The sequence below is a fragment of the Salvelinus alpinus genome, chromosome 32 (assembly GCF_045679555.1).
Source record: "Salvelinus alpinus chromosome 32, SLU_Salpinus.1, whole genome shotgun sequence".
Taxonomy (NCBI): domain Eukaryota; kingdom Metazoa; phylum Chordata; class Actinopteri; order Salmoniformes; family Salmonidae; genus Salvelinus; species Salvelinus alpinus.
Genome location: NC_092117.1, coordinates 17439074 through 17456754, shown reverse-complemented (window position 1 = coordinate 17456754; position 17681 = coordinate 17439074). Strand labels below are relative to the sequence as shown.

At 43.5% G+C, this 17681-nt stretch overlaps 1 protein-coding gene across 2 annotated transcripts; it reads left to right on the top strand.

Annotated features, from left to right (window-relative positions):
• The first annotated feature begins 622 nt into the window (after window positions 1–622).
• Window positions 623–17451, top strand: LOC139562668 (filensin). 2 transcript variants are annotated; one of them, XM_071380552.1, is made up of 8 exons: window positions 623–1292; window positions 1963–2023; window positions 2764–2859; window positions 11491–11583; window positions 12453–12560; window positions 14771–14991; window positions 15417–15508; window positions 15933–17451. In XM_071380552.1, exons 1-8 carry the CDS (start codon window positions 922–924, stop codon window positions 16850–16852), a joined length of 1962 nt encoding a protein of 653 aa, XP_071236653.1. In that variant the 5' UTR covers window positions 623–921; the 3' UTR covers window positions 16853–17451. The 2 variants fall into 2 exon arrangements, with proteins under 2 accessions (XP_071236653.1, XP_071236652.1); XM_071380551.1 differs by having other exon boundaries at window positions 626–1292; window positions 12447–12560.
• The last annotated feature ends 230 nt before the right edge of the window (window positions 17452–17681 follow it).

Genomic DNA, 17681 nt, shown 5'->3' with positions numbered 1-17681 from the left:
AAAAAGAAGCAGGCTGTCGATTTGTGTACAGTCAATACATTCAGAATATTCAGTAGACAAGTTGGGAGCTAAACCAAGCATTCCAAGTATTTTTCTCATGCAGTTGATAAAAATGTATTTTTTACCCATGGGACAGTCAGTCAATTGTTGTGACTCCCATCAGTGGGATTGTAATTTCATATAATCTTTATGCAATTGGAACGGTTTGTATAATGTATGACTGACCATTTTCCTTATTTGTGCTGGATCTTGGCCAATGCTTTCTGTGGGTTATTGTGTGTAATAATTTAATGTTTGCGGACATCTATGAATATTCAATTCACTTGTGTGATGAATAATGTGACAGGGCTTGCCAATTTGTAACAGTTGGTATAATAACCAGTAGGAGAACAAAATAGCTCAAATCTGCTTTTGGGGTTACTAGGGTACTTTTGGCACATTAGTAATTGTCTATGGCCTGTAACAAAAACCTGCACAGCATGCTATTTCCACTTGGTCATGTGGTAAACCTAGGCCATAGTCCAAAATTCCCCATAAATCAAACCGAGATCTAGAAAAACAGTTGATTGGAAACAATGAGGCTTCTGATAATGGTCCATTTGACACAGCAATATTCCCCTTCGCCTGTCTGCCGTTTGTTTTTGTCTTTTTGCTCGATCATCATTGGCAGAGCTTTTGTATTGTCAGCCACAAAGGCTAACAAACTCTGGAAGGCCCTATGCGCGCGGCTTGCGTGGGATCAGGCCAGCAGGAGATTTGTGGGGGTCTATTTCGCAGCCGGCAGGTGCCGGGCAGCCTTTAGTCTAGCATGAGACAGCCAAGGGTGAGCACCCGAGTTTTCACACACTAAAGGTGTTGAAGGGGAGAACGCACTCCGGGGATAACACCAACCGAGACAGCGGGAGAGCGACAACCACCACCATGCACCAGACCAGTTACATGCACGAGGTGCGCAAGGAGAAGTATGAGCGCTCCGATGTCTTCGAGGAGCCCTACGGCCCTGACGCGTCGGCGGGCGCCTCGGCCATCCAGGGCTGGGAGAGCCTGCAGGAACTCAACAGCCGTTTCGCCCGCTACATCAACCGGGCACGCGTGCTGGAGCAGCGCAATGCCGTGTTCCGGAAGCAGCTAGAGACGCTGCAGCGGATGGAGGAGGCTAGCGGGCTCGAGGAGGCCTTTACCGAACAGATCGGCCTGAACCAGCAGCGCATCCGCGAGCTCTCCGCTGACCGTGCCAAGCTTGAGCGAGAGCTGAAGGACTCATGCCGCATGCTGGACGAGTTCACCAACAAGTAAGTGATGTCCGTGAGTTTGAAGGTGTGCTTGCGTGTATTTGTGTGTGTGCGTCAGTAAGGGTGGTGTGTTTTTTAAACTGATGTGTGGGTCAGAGAGAGGGAAAGTGTGGATGAGCCACTGCCTGTGAGTAAGCATTGCAGGGGTGAGGTGCCCTTCTCTAGACCAGATGCAGAGTAAACTGTTTGTATGCTGGTGAAGGCTTCGTTTCCCAGATAATCTGACTGTGATACATTGTCCACCTGTTGAAAGTCTGTCTTCAATAAAGGGGTTTATTGACATGGAAATGGCAGGTGCTGTGAGTTCAGTCATGGTAAGTGTCTTCTACCTTCTAACACCAAGACAGTACTAAGAGGAATGCTGCACGTGGTTGTGTGCTGAAAAAAGATAACAAACATCCCTTTCAAGTGCTCTCAAGGGGAGTCAGGTTGATTAAGGAAAATTAAGAGTTAATAAAAACGAAAAAAATAATGTTTTATTGTCACAAAGATAGGTGTAGTGAAATGTGTTGTTTTACAGACATTGTAAAGTCAGTAAAGCCAGATAGAGAAAAGTCGATCCACTCAATGTGCTCAATACACAAACTCATGTAAATGACAGAGCAATACAAGGTAGGCCACACATAATTCTTGAATGTATGTTTTGTGATTATGTTTTTGTACTCCAAAGATACAGAAATGAATGTGAGTATCAAGAACAGCTGCGGGGTACATTGGAACAACTCAACAAGGTATGTGCTTGAGTCCTATGACAATTTCCCCCGTTTAATTGAATGTAAAAAAAACGAAATTAAACCTAGTCCCAGACAAAAAATAATTTGATGGACATTCTCCATTGGGCTTGCTTTTTAGTCCAGGACTAGGCCTAATCTGTTTGCGGGAAACCGCCTAATATGTTCAACTGTAATACAACTGCTAAACTGTCATGCCTCATTATTAGCGCCCTAACCATAAAACGCAACTTGTGAGCAAAGTTTTCTGCATAAGCCCTGTGCATGAAAGGGGCTTTGCAATGTGGAACAACAAAAAATATGTAATATATCATCTGTCTGGTTAATAATCTACAAGCTTTGTCCAGAGTGGTAGAATCATAATTATATTGTGTAACTGCAATCCTGATAGGACTTTGGGGCTGAGAGACAAAGCTTATGAGGTCAGGACAATACAGTGAGCTGATGGAACTGAATTAAAATGTCTTATCATATCGCTGTCTTTCTGGGTTAGTGATATCAGAGGCTTTAGACATAATGGAGGAATGTACTAGTGAAGAAAAGGCTCAGTGTGGTGTTCAGATGAATAATAACCGCAGTGTAATACTGTGTGAGGCTTTATGAGGAGTGGATATCTACCTATCGACTTGCCTCTCTCTCTCTTCTCTTTTGCTCCCATCTTCTTCTCTTCTTTTCTTTTCTCTTCTTTTCTTTTCTTCTCCTCTCCACTTGTCCTTTTCTCCTCTCCTCACCTCTCCTAGGAGGCTGACTATGCCCTGTTGAGGAACCTGGAGTTTCAGATCCACTCCCAGTTCCTTCAGGACGACATCAACTCCACCAAAGACAGACACAGGAAGGTAAGAGGTATACAACCTACACATCATCTGCAATCTATTACAAACTCATTCTGCCTTTATATTGTACAATCATACAATTGGCTCTGGGGGAAGTATTTTAGGTCAGTGGAGTGTACTAATCATTAAAAAAAATACTTATTGCAAAGGAAACTGGTACAGTGTGCATAGCATATCGCCTTTCAACCTGCAGATGTAGGATCTTAAATTGACCAGTCTCGCAACAGGAGTAACATAATCCTACAGCAAGAAGATTTGATTATAAAAAATATTAGTTTTCATAGGCTACAGTAGGCTATTAGGTGTTGCCTAGCGCTGCATTTCGGATACACTTGCATGTAGTACTGGAGACCATTACACTCCCTTCTGTATTTATTTAGACAGTGAAGCTACAACTTTTAATTTGGCTCTATACTCCAGCATTTTGGATTTGAGATCACTTTATGTATCTAGACCCTCCATTTGAAGGTGTAACATAAGTATTTGGACAAATTCACTTATAGTGTATTAAAGTAGTCAAAAGTGTAGTATTTGGTCCCATAATACGTCATGACTACATCAAGCTTGCGTCTCTACAAACTTGTTGGATGCATTTGCAGTTAGATTTGGTTGGGTTTTGGATTATGTTGTGCCAAATATAAATGAATGATAAATAGTGTATTGTGTCATTTTGGACTCACTTCTATTGTAAATAAGAATAGAATATGTTTCTGAACACCTCTACATTCATGTGGATGCTAACATGATTTCGGATAACCATGAATGAATTGTGCATAATGATGAGTGAGAAAGTTACAGAGGTACAAAGATCATTCTGCCAAACCATGCTAGCCTCTCACCATTACCAATAACAGGGGAGGTTAGCATTTTTGGGGGGTTGTGATATTTATCCCTCTGTTACTTTATCACAAAGTACAAATCCAAAATGCTGGCGTATAGAGCCAAATTAAACATTTTAGCCTCACTGTCAAAATATGTGACTAGTTTCAGGAAACTAGGGCATATTTCGCACGTCACAACTTCACAGGAGAGACTTCTGGAACATGTGAACTTTCATGTGCCTTAATAACAAGCTTGTATGCTGTAAATACGAATATCCATGACAGAGAGGGAGAAGCGTCCATCCATTTATACGGGTAAGAGAGTCTAGCTAGCTACATTTTCAGATATTACACGTTTCTAATTTTGTCAAAGTAATTTTCATTTAAAGTTAAAGTGCGATGTTAGCTAGCTATCTAATGTTAGCTGGCTGGCTCGCTAGCTAACCTTACATGTATGATCTGTGTAGTAATATTATTTGTTTCTCAGAGCCATTTGCATTGCGTTGTAGCCTAATGTTAGTTAGCTAACATTGAACCTGGTTGGTTAGCTACCTGCAGATTCATGCAGGGTAGTAACGTTATGAGTTGGTATTATGGTTTATTGTTTAGCTAATTAGCTACATGTCTAAACAAAAGACTCCACTACGCAAGTAACCATTTCAATAGAATGTTCATGATGTCACTGTGACAACTGTCTATAGACGTAGTTGGTAAATTCGCTCTGGCTATCTACTCTGATTTCAGTGCACTCTCGTCTGAGTGTAGCAGAGCACAGAATAATAACTGACGAATTTACGAATGCTCAACACGCGTTGAATATGGCCTGTGTCAGTAAATGTTGGCAAAAAAGCATAATTAAATTGTTGCCAGCAGCACAGTTGCAGTCACCAACGCTCTGGATAACATAAAAGCAGCCTAACCAGCTCTGCTAGGGTGAGTAAAATGGTCAGAGTGAGCTGTTCTCTCATTTGTGTCTGGAAGTAGCTAACAAGCTAGCCAACTTTAGAAAGTTAACTTGGGTGCTTGACTGCTGTTGTTAGGTCAGAACGCTCGGATCAACCTTGGCCACAGCGTCCAGTGTGCGCTCTGAATGCTCCAAGAGCAAAACGCTCTGAATTTACAAACGAACAATCGGACAACGCTCTGAGTTTACGAATGCCCAGAACACACTCTGGCACTCCAGATTAAATTTACAAACACACCCATAGTATAAACCAGTCTTTAGTCTTAAAATCTTTGGTTGTTTAGTACTCACATGTGAATCCTTAAAGAGATGGGTGAGGCTAAAGCTTAACAGGGTGTGAACAATGCTGAATGGGTGTAGACATAGAAGAGCTCTCCAGTAGGTGTACCAAAATATTCACGACCATTTTCTCAAATGTGAGGTTACACCTTTATCAACTTTCAAAGCAGAATTACTTTCCTATTGTTCCTCAACTGTAGTGTATGATATACCATTTTCTAGCTCTCTACAATTTCAAATTTTGCTACATAAGACCGAATCGAGCCGGTCGGTCACATATATATTGTAATGAAACAGCAGGGAGCAGGTCTCGAACCCTCGACCTTCTAGCCCGAAGTCCGGCGCGCTATCGACTGTGCCGCAAAAGCATGCTCGTGTGGCAGAGTCGATTTCCGCGCTTATAAACCCAGGGTCATTACACTACTCCCTCCTTTCAAAGAGCGCGTCCTCGCGTTAGCTTGCGACTCTACGTCTTACAGGAACGCGCTCACCGGCCAAGCACACACACTGTTGTGGATGCAAGGTCCGATCACATCAGACACCAATGTAATGAAACAGGCAGAGAGGAGGTCTCGAACCCTCGACCTTCTAGCCCGAGGTCCGGCGTGCTATCGACTGCCGCAAAAGCATGCTCGTCGATTTCCGCGCTTATAAACCCAGGGTCGTTACAATATGGAAAGGAGTGTATCTGTCTTGTGTTACTAAGCTATATAAAACAACGGTTGTCGATATGTATGTTACAAATTTGCAAAATGTATGATATGTTATGAATCCCAATTTTGTGGTGTCTAACGTTAGCTAGGTGGCTAACGCTAACGTTAGCTAGGTGGCTAACGTTAGGTAGGCTAGGGGTTAGGGTTTAAGGTTAGGGTTAAAGTTAGGAGTTAGGTTAAAATGTTATGTCTAGTCTATGAAACCAGGCTGGCATTTCAGGTAAACATTTTTACATTTGAATGTGGCAGTAGTAGGATCTACAGTAGTAGGATTTTTATTCTGTCTGGTGCTTTAGCGTTTGAGCGAGCAAGAGAGAAAGAGAACTGGAGGTTTTCAGTGAATTTAGGTAAATCACAAGGATTATTGGATTTTTCTGTGATCAAATTAAGATGCCACATCTGTATATTTATATATTAAAAAAACATCCGTAATGCTTTGTTTACATCCGCCAGAAGGACTGTATAAATCCAATCAATAAATACTGAAACTAAATCTTTGACTAGTGAATTTAACAACCCACCTCAGTGCGTTGGTGTTTACCCTGCAAACACATTTTATTTGCTTAGGCAACATACTTAACGAGGCTATTAAATGTGTAATTGCACACATATTTACTCTTAAATTCTTAATCAGGTTAGGCCTATACTGATGCAAGTCAGGCAGAACACCTCAGAGAGTCAAACAATTAGACACATTTAAGGCTGAAATGATGAGCCCAGTGGTCTACCAAACTCTTCACACCACTGCCCTCATTTACAGAGGCTACAGAGGCTGCTGGTATTGGCTAGGTCATTAACAGCCCCTTGTAAACAGACAATATTGCCACGGCCTCTTTAGCCACATACTGTACCACATTTTGCTAAACCTTTTTCGAATGGAAGTACCTTGTTGAAGTAGGCTACAGATGTCAGATCTTAACTTGATCACTCGTTTGTCACAGATCATTTTCCTGGTGCATCAGGAAATTCAAATGAGCCTTGTGAGTCTCTGAAAATGAGCAGTTCTCTTTCTCCATGCGGGGGAAGTCAAGTCATTGGGATCAGGACTTGCTTTCAAAATAAGATTCTCGCTCACTCAAACACTAGGCCTAGGTCCTATTACTGCAACATTCAAATGTACAAACATTTATCTGAAATGCAGCCATACATATCAACAACCATTGTTTTATATAGCTTAATGACACAAGCTAGATCTTGGTCTCCACTAGGCTACGACATACAAATGTCATGTGTAGATTAAGGTTACGATTGAACTGTCAACATTTAGTTCAATGGTGGCCTGGGGTGGTCTAGCGGTTAGGGCTGCTGCCTTCCACGCCCACATATAGGTCTACAGTGTCGGCGTGGGTTTGATTCCGGCCCATGCCCTTCTGGCACAAAAAAATGGTCCTGTGTGGCTCAGTTGGTAGAGCATGGCGATTGCAATGCCAACGGCTCAGACACGAGAGGAATGTGGCAGGGTCTACAGTCAATCACGGACTACAAAAAGAAAACCAGCCCCGTCGCGGACCCCGATGTCTTGGTCCCAGACAAACTAAACAACTTCTTCTCTCGCTTTGAGGACAATACAGTGCCACCGACACGGCCCGCTACCAAAACCTGCGGAGTCTTCTTCACCGCAGCCAACGCGAGTAAAACATTTAAACGCGTTAACCCTCGCAAGGCTGCCGGCCCAGGCGGCATTACTATCCGCGTCCTCAGAGAATGCGCAAACCGGCTGGTGTTTTTACGGACATATTCAATCAATAACTATCCCAGTCTGCTGTTCCCACATGCTTCAAGAGGGCCACCATTGTTCCTGTTCCCAAGAAAGCTAAGGTAACTGAGCTAAACGACTATCGCCACATAGCACTCACTTCTGTCATCATGAAGTGCTTTGAGAGACGAGTCAAGCATCGTATCACCTCCACCCTACTTGACACCCTAGACCCACTACAATTTGCTCACCGTCTAAATAGGTCCACAGACGACACAATCGCAATCACACTGCACACTGCCCTAACCTATCTGGACAAGAGGAATATCTACAGTGGGGAGAACAAGTATTTGACGAAACACACAGCCAGGGCAACTAAGGAGTGGCTCCGTAAGAAGCATCTCAAGGTCCTGGAGTGGCCTAGCCAGTCTCCAGACCTGAACCCAATAGAAAATCTTTGGAGGGAGCTGAAAGTCCGTATTGCCCAGCGACAACCCCGAAACCTGAAGGATCTGGAGAATGTCTGTATGGAGGAGTGGGCCAAAATCCCTGCTGCAGTGTGTGCAAACCTGGTCAAGAACTACAGGAAACGTATGATCTCTGTAATTGCAAACAAAGGTTTCTGTACCAAATATTAAGTTCTGCTTTTCTGATGTATCAAATACTTATGTCATGCAATAAAATGCAAATTAATTACTTAAAAATCATACAATGTGATTTTCTGGATTTTTGTTTTAGATTCTGTTTCTCACAGTTGAAGTGTACCTATGATAAAAATTACAGATCTCTACATGCTTTGTAAGTAGGAAAACCTGCAAAATTGGCAGTGTATCAAATACTTGTTCTCCCCACTGTATGTAAGAATGCTGTTCATCGACAACAGCTCAGCATTTAACACCATAGTACCCTCCAAACTTGTCATTAAGCTCGAGACCCTGGGTCTCGACCCTGCCCTGTGCAACTGGGTCCTGGACTTTCTGACGGGCCGCCCCCAGGTGGTGAGGGTAGGAAACAACATCTCCACCCCGCTGATCCTCAACACTGGGCCTCCACAAGGGTGTGTTCTCAGCCCTCTCCTGTACTCCCTGTTCAACCATGACTGCGTGGCCATGCACGCCTCCAACTCAATCATCAAGTTTGCAGACGACACTACAGTGGTAGGCTTGATTACCAACAACGACGAGACGGCCTACAGGGAGGAGGTGAGTGCCCTCGGAGTGTGGTGTCAGGAAAACAACCTCACACTCAACATCAACAAAACAATGGAGATGATCGTGGACTTCAGGAAACAGCAGAGGGAGCACCCCCTATCCAAATCGACGGGACAGTAGTGGAGAAGGTGGAAAGTTTTAAGTTCCTCGGCGTACACATCACTGACAAACTGAAATTGTCCACCCACACAGACAGTGTGGTGAAGAAGGCGCAGCAGCGCCTCTTCAACCTCAGGAGGCTGAAGAAATTTGTCTTGTCACCAAAAACACTCACAAACCTTTACAGATGCACAATTGAAAGCATCCTGTTGGGCTCTATCACCGCCTGGAACGGCAACTGCTCCGCCCACAACCGCAAGGCTCTCCAGAGGGTAGTGAGGTCTGCACAACGCATCACCGGGGGCAAACTACCTGCCCTCCAAGACACCTATACCACCCGATGTCACAGGAAGCCCAAAAAGATCATCAAGGACAACAACCACCCGGGCCACTGCCTGTTCACCCCGCTACCATCCAGAAGGTGAGGTCAGTACAGGTGCATCAAAGCTGGGACCGATAGACTGAAAAACAGCTTATATCTCAAGGCCATCAGACTGTTAAACAGCATTCACTAACATTGAGTGGCTGCTACCAACATACTGACTCAAATCTCTAGCCACCTTAATAATAAAAAATTGGATGTAATAAATGTATCACTAGTCACTTTAAACAATGCCACTTTATATAATGTTTACATACCCTACATTACTCATCTCAACTGTATATACTGTATACCATCTACTGCATCTTGTCTATGCTGTTCGGCCATTGCTCATCCATATATTTATATGTACATATTCTTATTCATTCCTTTACACTTGTGTGTATAAGGTAGTTGTTGTGAAGTTGTTAGATTACTTAGATATCACTGCATGGTTGGAACTAGAAGCACAAGCATTTCGCTACACTTGCATTAACATCTGCTAACCATGTGTATGTGACCAATACATTTTTATTTGATTTGGTTGTAGATTTGATTCTCATGGGGGACCAGTATGAAAATGTACGCACTCACTACTGTAAGTCGTCTGCTAAATTATGTAAATGTAAATCCCCCTGATTTACTAGAATTAGTTACAGATTTCAAATATGGTAGCTGGGAAGTAAGTTGCCTTGCACAAGCCTTAGCTTGGAACAGTTCATAGGAGCAGGAGCCTATCTCCTGTTTCTGTAGTGTGAGGCAGCTTGATGTAGTACACCCCTTGGACAGGGAACGCTAGTCTATCACAGGGCCTTACCCCCAATCTACAATAGCTACTTAATGCTGAGTGGTTCCATGTTTACAGTCTTTGGTATTACTTGGCCAGGGATTGAACTCCCAACCATGGCCAGCCCTCCATCAGGCAGGATTAGGCGGCCACTTATGGCGGCAGATTGACGAGGGCGGCATTTTCTGAGCTAAACTGACCAAGACGCACCTCCAACAAGTACACATAAAGCCTCACGTAATTCTATCCAAAAACAATTTCAATTTCTCTCATCCTGTGGCATATGGGCTTTTTAGGTGAGCGCTGATGCTAACCTGTGATAAGCAGTGCCCACTTTGTCAAAGGCAGGGGCAAAAATATTTTGCTTATCCATTCCCAGCGTGCCTCCAGTGTGCTGTTCCAGAGACGTATCGCTGCGGCGTCCACCAACGTTCTGTCAAAAGTTTGGATAGACCTACTCATTCCAGGGTTTTTCTTTAGTTTGACTATTTTCTACATTGTAGAAACTATGAAATAAAACATAGAATCATGTAATAACAAAAAAGTGTTTAAACAAATCAAAATATAATTTAGATTTTAGATTCTTCAAAGTAGCAACCATTTGCCTTGATGACAGCTTTGCACACTCTTGGCATTCTCTCAACCAGCTTCACCTGGAATGCTTTTCCAACAGTCTTGAAGGAGTTCACACATATGCTGAGCACTTGTTGGCTGCTTTTCCTTCACTCTGCAGTCCAACTCATCCCAAACCATCTCAATTGGGTTATCGCTGCAGAATGCTATAAGCATGAGCCGGCGTCTTGGACGTTTTTTGGGGGGTGTTTTACAAATGGTAGGCATATCACATAGATGGTCATTCATAAAATTCAATTTCAGGCAACCCTGTAGGGTACAGCTCAGTAATCACGCACCGACGCTGATGCCTTTTGGATGTCTTTTTTTGGTGCAGTCTTGACAGGCCTTGATTTCCACATCCACGGACATTGGTTTTTGATCCGAACCAAATCTGAACCAATCATAGATGTGTATGTTTGGTCCAGATTTTGTCTGGTCTGGACCAGCCTTGATTTTGCCCAAACATAGACGTCTATAAATTACTTATTTTCAACTTTCATTCAGAACCCAAAATTTGCCTGATTTTTACATCAGGAAAATACATACAATACACTATTCTAGTTTTGTAGGGGTGACTTTTTTTGGTCTCACCTAGGGCGGCAGAATGGCAAGGACCGGCCCTGCTCCTAACCTTTCGATATCAGGGCGGACCCTAACCACACGGCCACTGAGTTGGTTATGGATATTGTGTACTGTACAGACCCTGGATTCCAAATACACAGTGCACACGTAATACTGAGGAAAATAAAGGGATGACATACAGGGTGGGTATATTTAATAAAGTTAGGATTAGAGTACATAGACGTTGTGTACTGTACTCTAATCCCAACCATATTAAATACACCCACCCTGTATGACAGTCCCCTTTATTTTTTATAGACAAGGATCTAATATTGTCTTGGGGAACGTCTTAAATGCAATGTTTGTGTTATAAAGGCAAAGTTTATTTTTCATTTGATACAGCAGCAGTATGTATACAAGATCATTTCACGTAAAATATAATGTTAACTCATCCCCTCTCCTCGCCTCCGCTAATCTCCTCCCCTCATCTCCTCTATTCCTCTCACCCCACCACCCTCTCCCTGTAGAACCTGGCAGAGATCCAGACCTACGTGAACATCCTGCATCAGATCAACCAGACAATAACCCTGGTGCCCAACGTGGCCGTGGGCATCTCTGAGGTAAGGTCACCAGGCATCTTTCTGTGTCCAGGGGAACCAGCTGAGTCAGACCAGGGGTGTCAGACCCCCTATGTGAGCTGAACTTTGTGTCTTTGACTGGAAAATGTGTTGTGATGTGTTCCAATGTGTTCTGACATTTCTGTGAAGTGTGACTGCCTTTTATAATATGCTTCTGTTTATTATTATGACAGTTAATCCCAGCTCTGTGTGTCATGTTGTCCCTTTATAGAAAGTATGTTGATGCTGTCAGTCTGTAAGCTGTTTGCTTGTCTGTCTCTGAAGTTGCAAGTAAAGCACTGTAATATAATGTACACCGAGTATACAAAACATGCTCTTTCCATGACAGACTGACCAGGTGAATCCAGGTGAAAGCTATGATCCCTTATTGATGTCACTTGTTAAATCCACATTAATCAGTGTAGATAAAGGGCAGGACACAGCTTAATGATGTATTTTTAGGCCTAGAGACAATTGCAACTCAATATTAGGAAGTTCCTAATGTTTGGTATAATGTTTGGTATAATGTACATGTTGAATGCCTGTCTAGTTGTTCAGTGTGTATTATGACTGGCCTGTGGTCCCTTTGTGTGATCTCTATGTGTTATAACTGGGCTGTGGTCCCTTTGTGTGATCGCTATGTGTTATAACTGGTCTGTGGTCCCTTTGTGTGATCTCTATGTGTTATAACTGGCCTGTGGTCCCTTTGTGTGATCTCTATGTGTTATAACTGGCCTGTGGTCCCTTTGTGTGATCGCTATGTGTTATAACTGGCCTGTGGTCCCTTTGTGTGATCGCTATGTGTTATAACTGGCCTGTCTTGTCTCTGTGTGATCATTGTGTATTATAACTGTCTCTGTGTGAAGGAGCAGGAAAAGCAGCTGGCCCAGAGGAGAGTTCCAGCCCTGCAAAGCCAGCTGGAGGAGTACAAGAGCGCCCTCTGCCAGCTCCAGGCACAGAAGCTGCATCTGCAGACCGAGGTAGGTTCCTTTCTCCATTACTATGATAACTTAGCGAACATCTCATGCTCAAGTGTTTGAAAGTGTCACATTCCAAATCAACCCCTAGGCCCTACTCCCTATGCATTTTTTTATTTTTTTTATTTCACCTTTATTTAACCAGGTAGGCTAGTTGAGAACAAGTTCTCATTTGCAACTGCGACCTGGCCAAGATAAAGCATAGCAGTGTGAACAGACAACACAGAGTTACACATGGAGTAAACAATAAACAAGTCAATAACATGGTAGAAAAAAGAGAATCTATATACAATGTGTGCAAAAGGCATGAGGTAGGCAATAAATAGAATAATTACAATTTAGCAGATTAACACTGGAGTGATAAATCATCAGATGATCATGTGCAAGAAGAGATACTGGTGTGCAAAAGAGCAGAAAAGTAAATAAATAAAAGCAGTATGGGGGGTGAGGTAGGTAAATTGGGTGGGTAGTTTACAGATGGACTATGTACAGCTGCAGCGATCGGTTAGCTGCTCGGATAGCAGATTTTTAAAGTTGTTGAGGGAGATAAAAGTCTCCAACTTCAGAGATTTTTGCAATTCGTTCCAGTCGCAGGCAGCAGAGAACTGGAAGGAAAGGCGTCCAAATGAGGTTTTAGCTTTAGGGATGATCAGTGAGATACACCTGCTGGAGCGCGTGCTGCGGGTGGGTGTAGCCATCGTGACCAGTGAACTGAGATAAGGCGGCACTTTACCTAGCATAGCCTTGTAGATGACCTGGAGCCAGTGGGTCTGACGACGAACATGTAGCGAGGGCCAGCCGACTAGGGCATACAGGTCGCAGTGGTGGGTCGTATAAGGTGCTTTAGTAACAAAACGAATGGCACTGTGATAAACTGCATCCAGTTTGCTGAGTAGAGTGTTGGAAGCTATTTTGTAGATGACATCGCCGAAGTCGAGGATCGGTAGGATAGTCAGTTTTACTAGGGTAAGTTTGGCGGCGTGAGTGAAGGAGGCTTTGTTGCGGAATAGAAAGCCGATTCTTGATTTGATTTTGGATTGGAGATGTTTGATATGAGTCTGGAAGGAGAGTTTGCAGTCTAGCCAGACACCTAGGTACTTATAGATGTCCACATATTCTAGGTCGGAACCGTCCAGGGTGGTGATGCTAGTCGGGCGTGCGGGTGCAGGCAGCGAACGGTTGAAAAGCATGCATTTGGTTTTACTAGCGTTTAAGAGCAGTTGGAGGCCACGGAAGGAGTGTTGTATGGCATTGAAGCTCATATTAGTGAGGAAGGGAGATGAGGTAGCCACTTGACTTGAGGTAGACAGTTTACATGTACCCATGGAGGACAGTACATAAATTGGTTGTAGTTGCACATGGGCACCAGTAGGTGCCTGTCATCACCTTTAGATTAGTGAGTAAAGATGATACAAGCAACAGAGAAGCGGGAAAATACAGGTGTATCTCTTAGAAAAATACTAGTAACAACTAAAATACATAGAAGGACGAAAAAACAACTCTCAATGTCTACCTCAAACTGATCCATAAGTCCATGTGTATTTTCTCCAAAAGTTGTGAATCTATTGAATAATTTCTTAAATAAGCATCCCTTCATTTTAGTTTTGTTTTGTCCCTACCTCTGCTTTCTTCCCAAATTATGCTTTTCACTTTGTTCATTTTCTGTAGCCTGTACCTCATGACTGTTTTTGTTTCCTAGCAAAATGTTTTCAAATGGCATTCTATAACTCAGACTTTTTAAAATTGTGTGACTATAATTGCAAGAAATCTGAATATTTTAATGAAATAATTATCATATATTTCTCTAAAAACTCTAAAGGCTCAATTTTCAATCGGAGACAGGTTGCCATGAAGGTTGAATACGTACGTGGGTTGAACACCTGTGTAGTAATACAGTTGTCACCACAACATCCTCAGAGAGTACAGTAGTCATGATGTTCTGATTTATTCTGTCTTTTTATAGTCAGACAGCTGGCACGTTAGCATAGTTCGATGACCAAGCAGGAATGACAACGATCGCTTAAATAATCAGATGGGCAAAAAATTCAGTTGAACTTTTCTATTTGACATCTATTCTGTTTTTTATTTTATTTTTAATAAGCAATGTACAGTAGTATACCATATGATAAAATGTTTCCCACATCTATATTGAAATGATAATCAGATTTATCTCTCTCTCTCTCTCTCTCTCTCTCTCTCTCTCTCTGTGTCAGACGTCAGTGATGGAGAATTCCATCAAGAGCACCCAGGAGAGCTATGACGATGAGATCCAGCTGTACAACGAGCAAATTGAGTCTCTGAGGAAGGACATTGAGGAGGCCGAGAGGTCCCTGGAGAAATACACCAACGAGTGCCGCCACCTGGCCATGTACCAGATCTCCCTGGAGAATGAGCTGGAGAGGTACAAGAGGATCATTGAGAATGAGGACAACAGGTAATTACTAACCACAACACACAGTGACCAGTGTCCTGCTACTGGATATTAGGAAGCACTTCAATGTGTTAACTCTGCGAAATGTCAGCCACATGGTGGCAGTGTTGGATATTATATTTGTGTGTTTTCCACCTCAGATTTCTTCAATCATGGTTGAATATCTCTTCAGGAGGGTTATTTATTTTTGATGTAATATTTAATCCCCTTTAATATGGCCTAATCCTTCTTTTGTTTACTTTATCAATACATCTTTTCTTTACAGCCTCACAATACAAAAATGGGAAAGTAATTAGAAAAAGTACAAAGGAATTTTCCTATTAGAATTACTAATATAATGTTTAGTACTAACACATACAAATACACTATCACATGCTGCTTCTGTGGTGGTGACCTACCTGATGTTTCTTCCTCATTCTCTTCCACAGGTTGAATTCAGCGATAATTGGGACTCCCATTACCTTGTTCACCACCAATTACCGCTTTACCCACACACCCACCGTGTCGAGCAGGGGCAGAGGTGAGGACATGCCACGTCTCATTCCACAGCTTCTTCACACTGATAGTCTCCATACATACAGAGCAGACACGTAACAACCCATCGTCATCATAGGCTATAACCACACTAGCTAGAGCCCTAATGAATACAGCCACACAGTGATGTGATTCCCACCCACTTAAAACAACAAACAATGGATCCTCCTGAGGTCTATACATGGATAATGGTGATCATGGTTAGGATGATCCAGGTTCCGCAGGAGTCCTCTCCTTCGATAATGTGTTTTGAATTTTTAAAGTGTGTTTTGTCTTATATAAAGGTTCTATTCATGATCCAGGTTAGGATGATCCAGGTCCCGCGGAAGTCCTTTCCCCCTTCAATAATATTTGTAGAATGTTTAAAGTGTTTTGTCTCATATAACATGTTTATTTTGTTTATCTGCCAGACATCACCCAAGCCATCCAGGACATCAGCAGTGTCAAGCCTCGCCAGAAGAACCTGGCCAAGAAGGTCATGAAGAAGAAGGAGATCAGTCCCAAAGACGTGATGGACAGTGGCCAGGACGAAAGAGTCGTTGGAGCTGAACACATGGAGGATGAGAAGCGAGGGATGGCGGAGGAGGAGGACGAGGTGAATAGGGAGAAGCAGAGTTTGCTGTACACGGGTGTCCCTCCCCAGGACGTCCCAGACGGAGCTCAGATCAGCAAGGCCTTCGACACGCTCTGTAACATCGTCAGAGACCGCATGAGGAAGTATAAGAAGCCAGAGCCAATCGCTGACTTCTACACTAAGGGGCGCTATGTGCTGGTGACGGGTGATGGCAGCTACCCCCACCCCCATTTTTACACCTCCAGCCCCTCCGCTGGACACGTTTTTGTCACCATCTGCGACGGCATGGTCTCCCCTTATGACCCCTTCAGCCCATACACCCCCTCCCCTGACCCCCCTCATCCACAGCCCATGCCACCCCCTTGCCCCTCTATCCCCACCCCACCTTCCGACGGAGAGGGTGGCAAGGGTGACGATAAGGGCGGAAAAGGTGGTGGGAAGGGGAAATCTAGGCACGTAGATCCTACTCCCCCCCCACAGCCCAACCCTGCCCCAGCTCCAGGCCCTGACCCCAAATGCCCCAGAAATCCCTCCGGACCCAAGGGGGGTAAAGATGACAGTCGCCGCAGGGGCCTTCCTCCCATGCCCTCCCCCCGTGGCGCTAGCAGCATGCCCCCTGACTCCATGAGCTACGAGAAGGTGGAGATGGTGGAGTCAGTGGAAAAGTTCTCCAACGACCGCAAGACCAAGGGCTATGAGGAGACGGCCATGGTGGTGGAGACCATGATTGAGAAGACCAGCAAGAAGAAGCACTGAGTCTGAGGAGATTGACTTCGACCAAAAGAGCTGGACAGACTCCTCACAAGTTCCACCTCACCTTATGCCAGCAAGAACAAACAATGAGACCAATATGAGACTCTGCTAAAGACATTCTAAAAACACTGTTCAACCGTGAATGAGACCAACTGCTAAGAGCCAGTCCTCACATAGGAAAATGCTAAAGACTCCTTCCACATTCCTGATACTGCTCCTCCATTCACTCACGCTCTCTGGCTTTGTGTTCAGCAAGAGTCAGCTGGTTCCATAATGCTGCTGTTGTTGTTTCTACCTACGCCAATACCTTATGCCTTTACTGTCTGAAAACTCAAAGTACCAACATCGAAACAACAGCACAAGCCTCCTCGTCCCCCCCAAAAAAATAAAGTGAATAAAAACATGACTTTGATGTGTGAAAAAAATGGATTACATGCTACTGCCCTCATGGATGTTTGCCACCCTTCCAAATCAAACCTTGCCCCAAACCTCCACCCAAGACTTAATTTGTTCAATTGGATGCCATTGACCGCCCTCAACACAGTCTTGCTGTGTATAAAACTGCTTTAATAATAAACAATTATCAAGTTTCAAAAGCACAATGCTCTACTGTCTTTGTGTTTTCATGTTAAGACCGCTTTTATGACACACTGTTGCTTTACAAACAAACGCCCCCAGTCCTTCTCGTCATCTCATGTAATTCCAAAAAAGATTAAACGATTCATATTATATTCTTTGAATAATAACAGCTGATGTTTCATATTTGTACTTTCTATGTACTGTATGCAATTTAAGCACTCTTTACCTACTTTATAAACATGATTGAAGGGTA

Excerpts from the sequence above, each read along its gene's own strand:
- LOC139562668 (XM_071380551.1), top strand. The coding sequence starts at position 922 with ATGCACCAGACCAGTTACATGCACGAGGTGCGCAAGGAGAAGTATGAG. Across the intron at positions 2,860-11,490 it reads CCAAAGACAGACACAGGAAG|AACCTGGCAGAGATCCAGAC; the intron begins GTAAGAGGTATA and ends CTCTCCCTGTAG. Across the intron at positions 14,992-15,416 it reads ATTGAGAATGAGGACAACAG|GTTGAATTCAGCGATAATTG; the intron begins GTAATTACTAAC and ends TCTCTTCCACAG.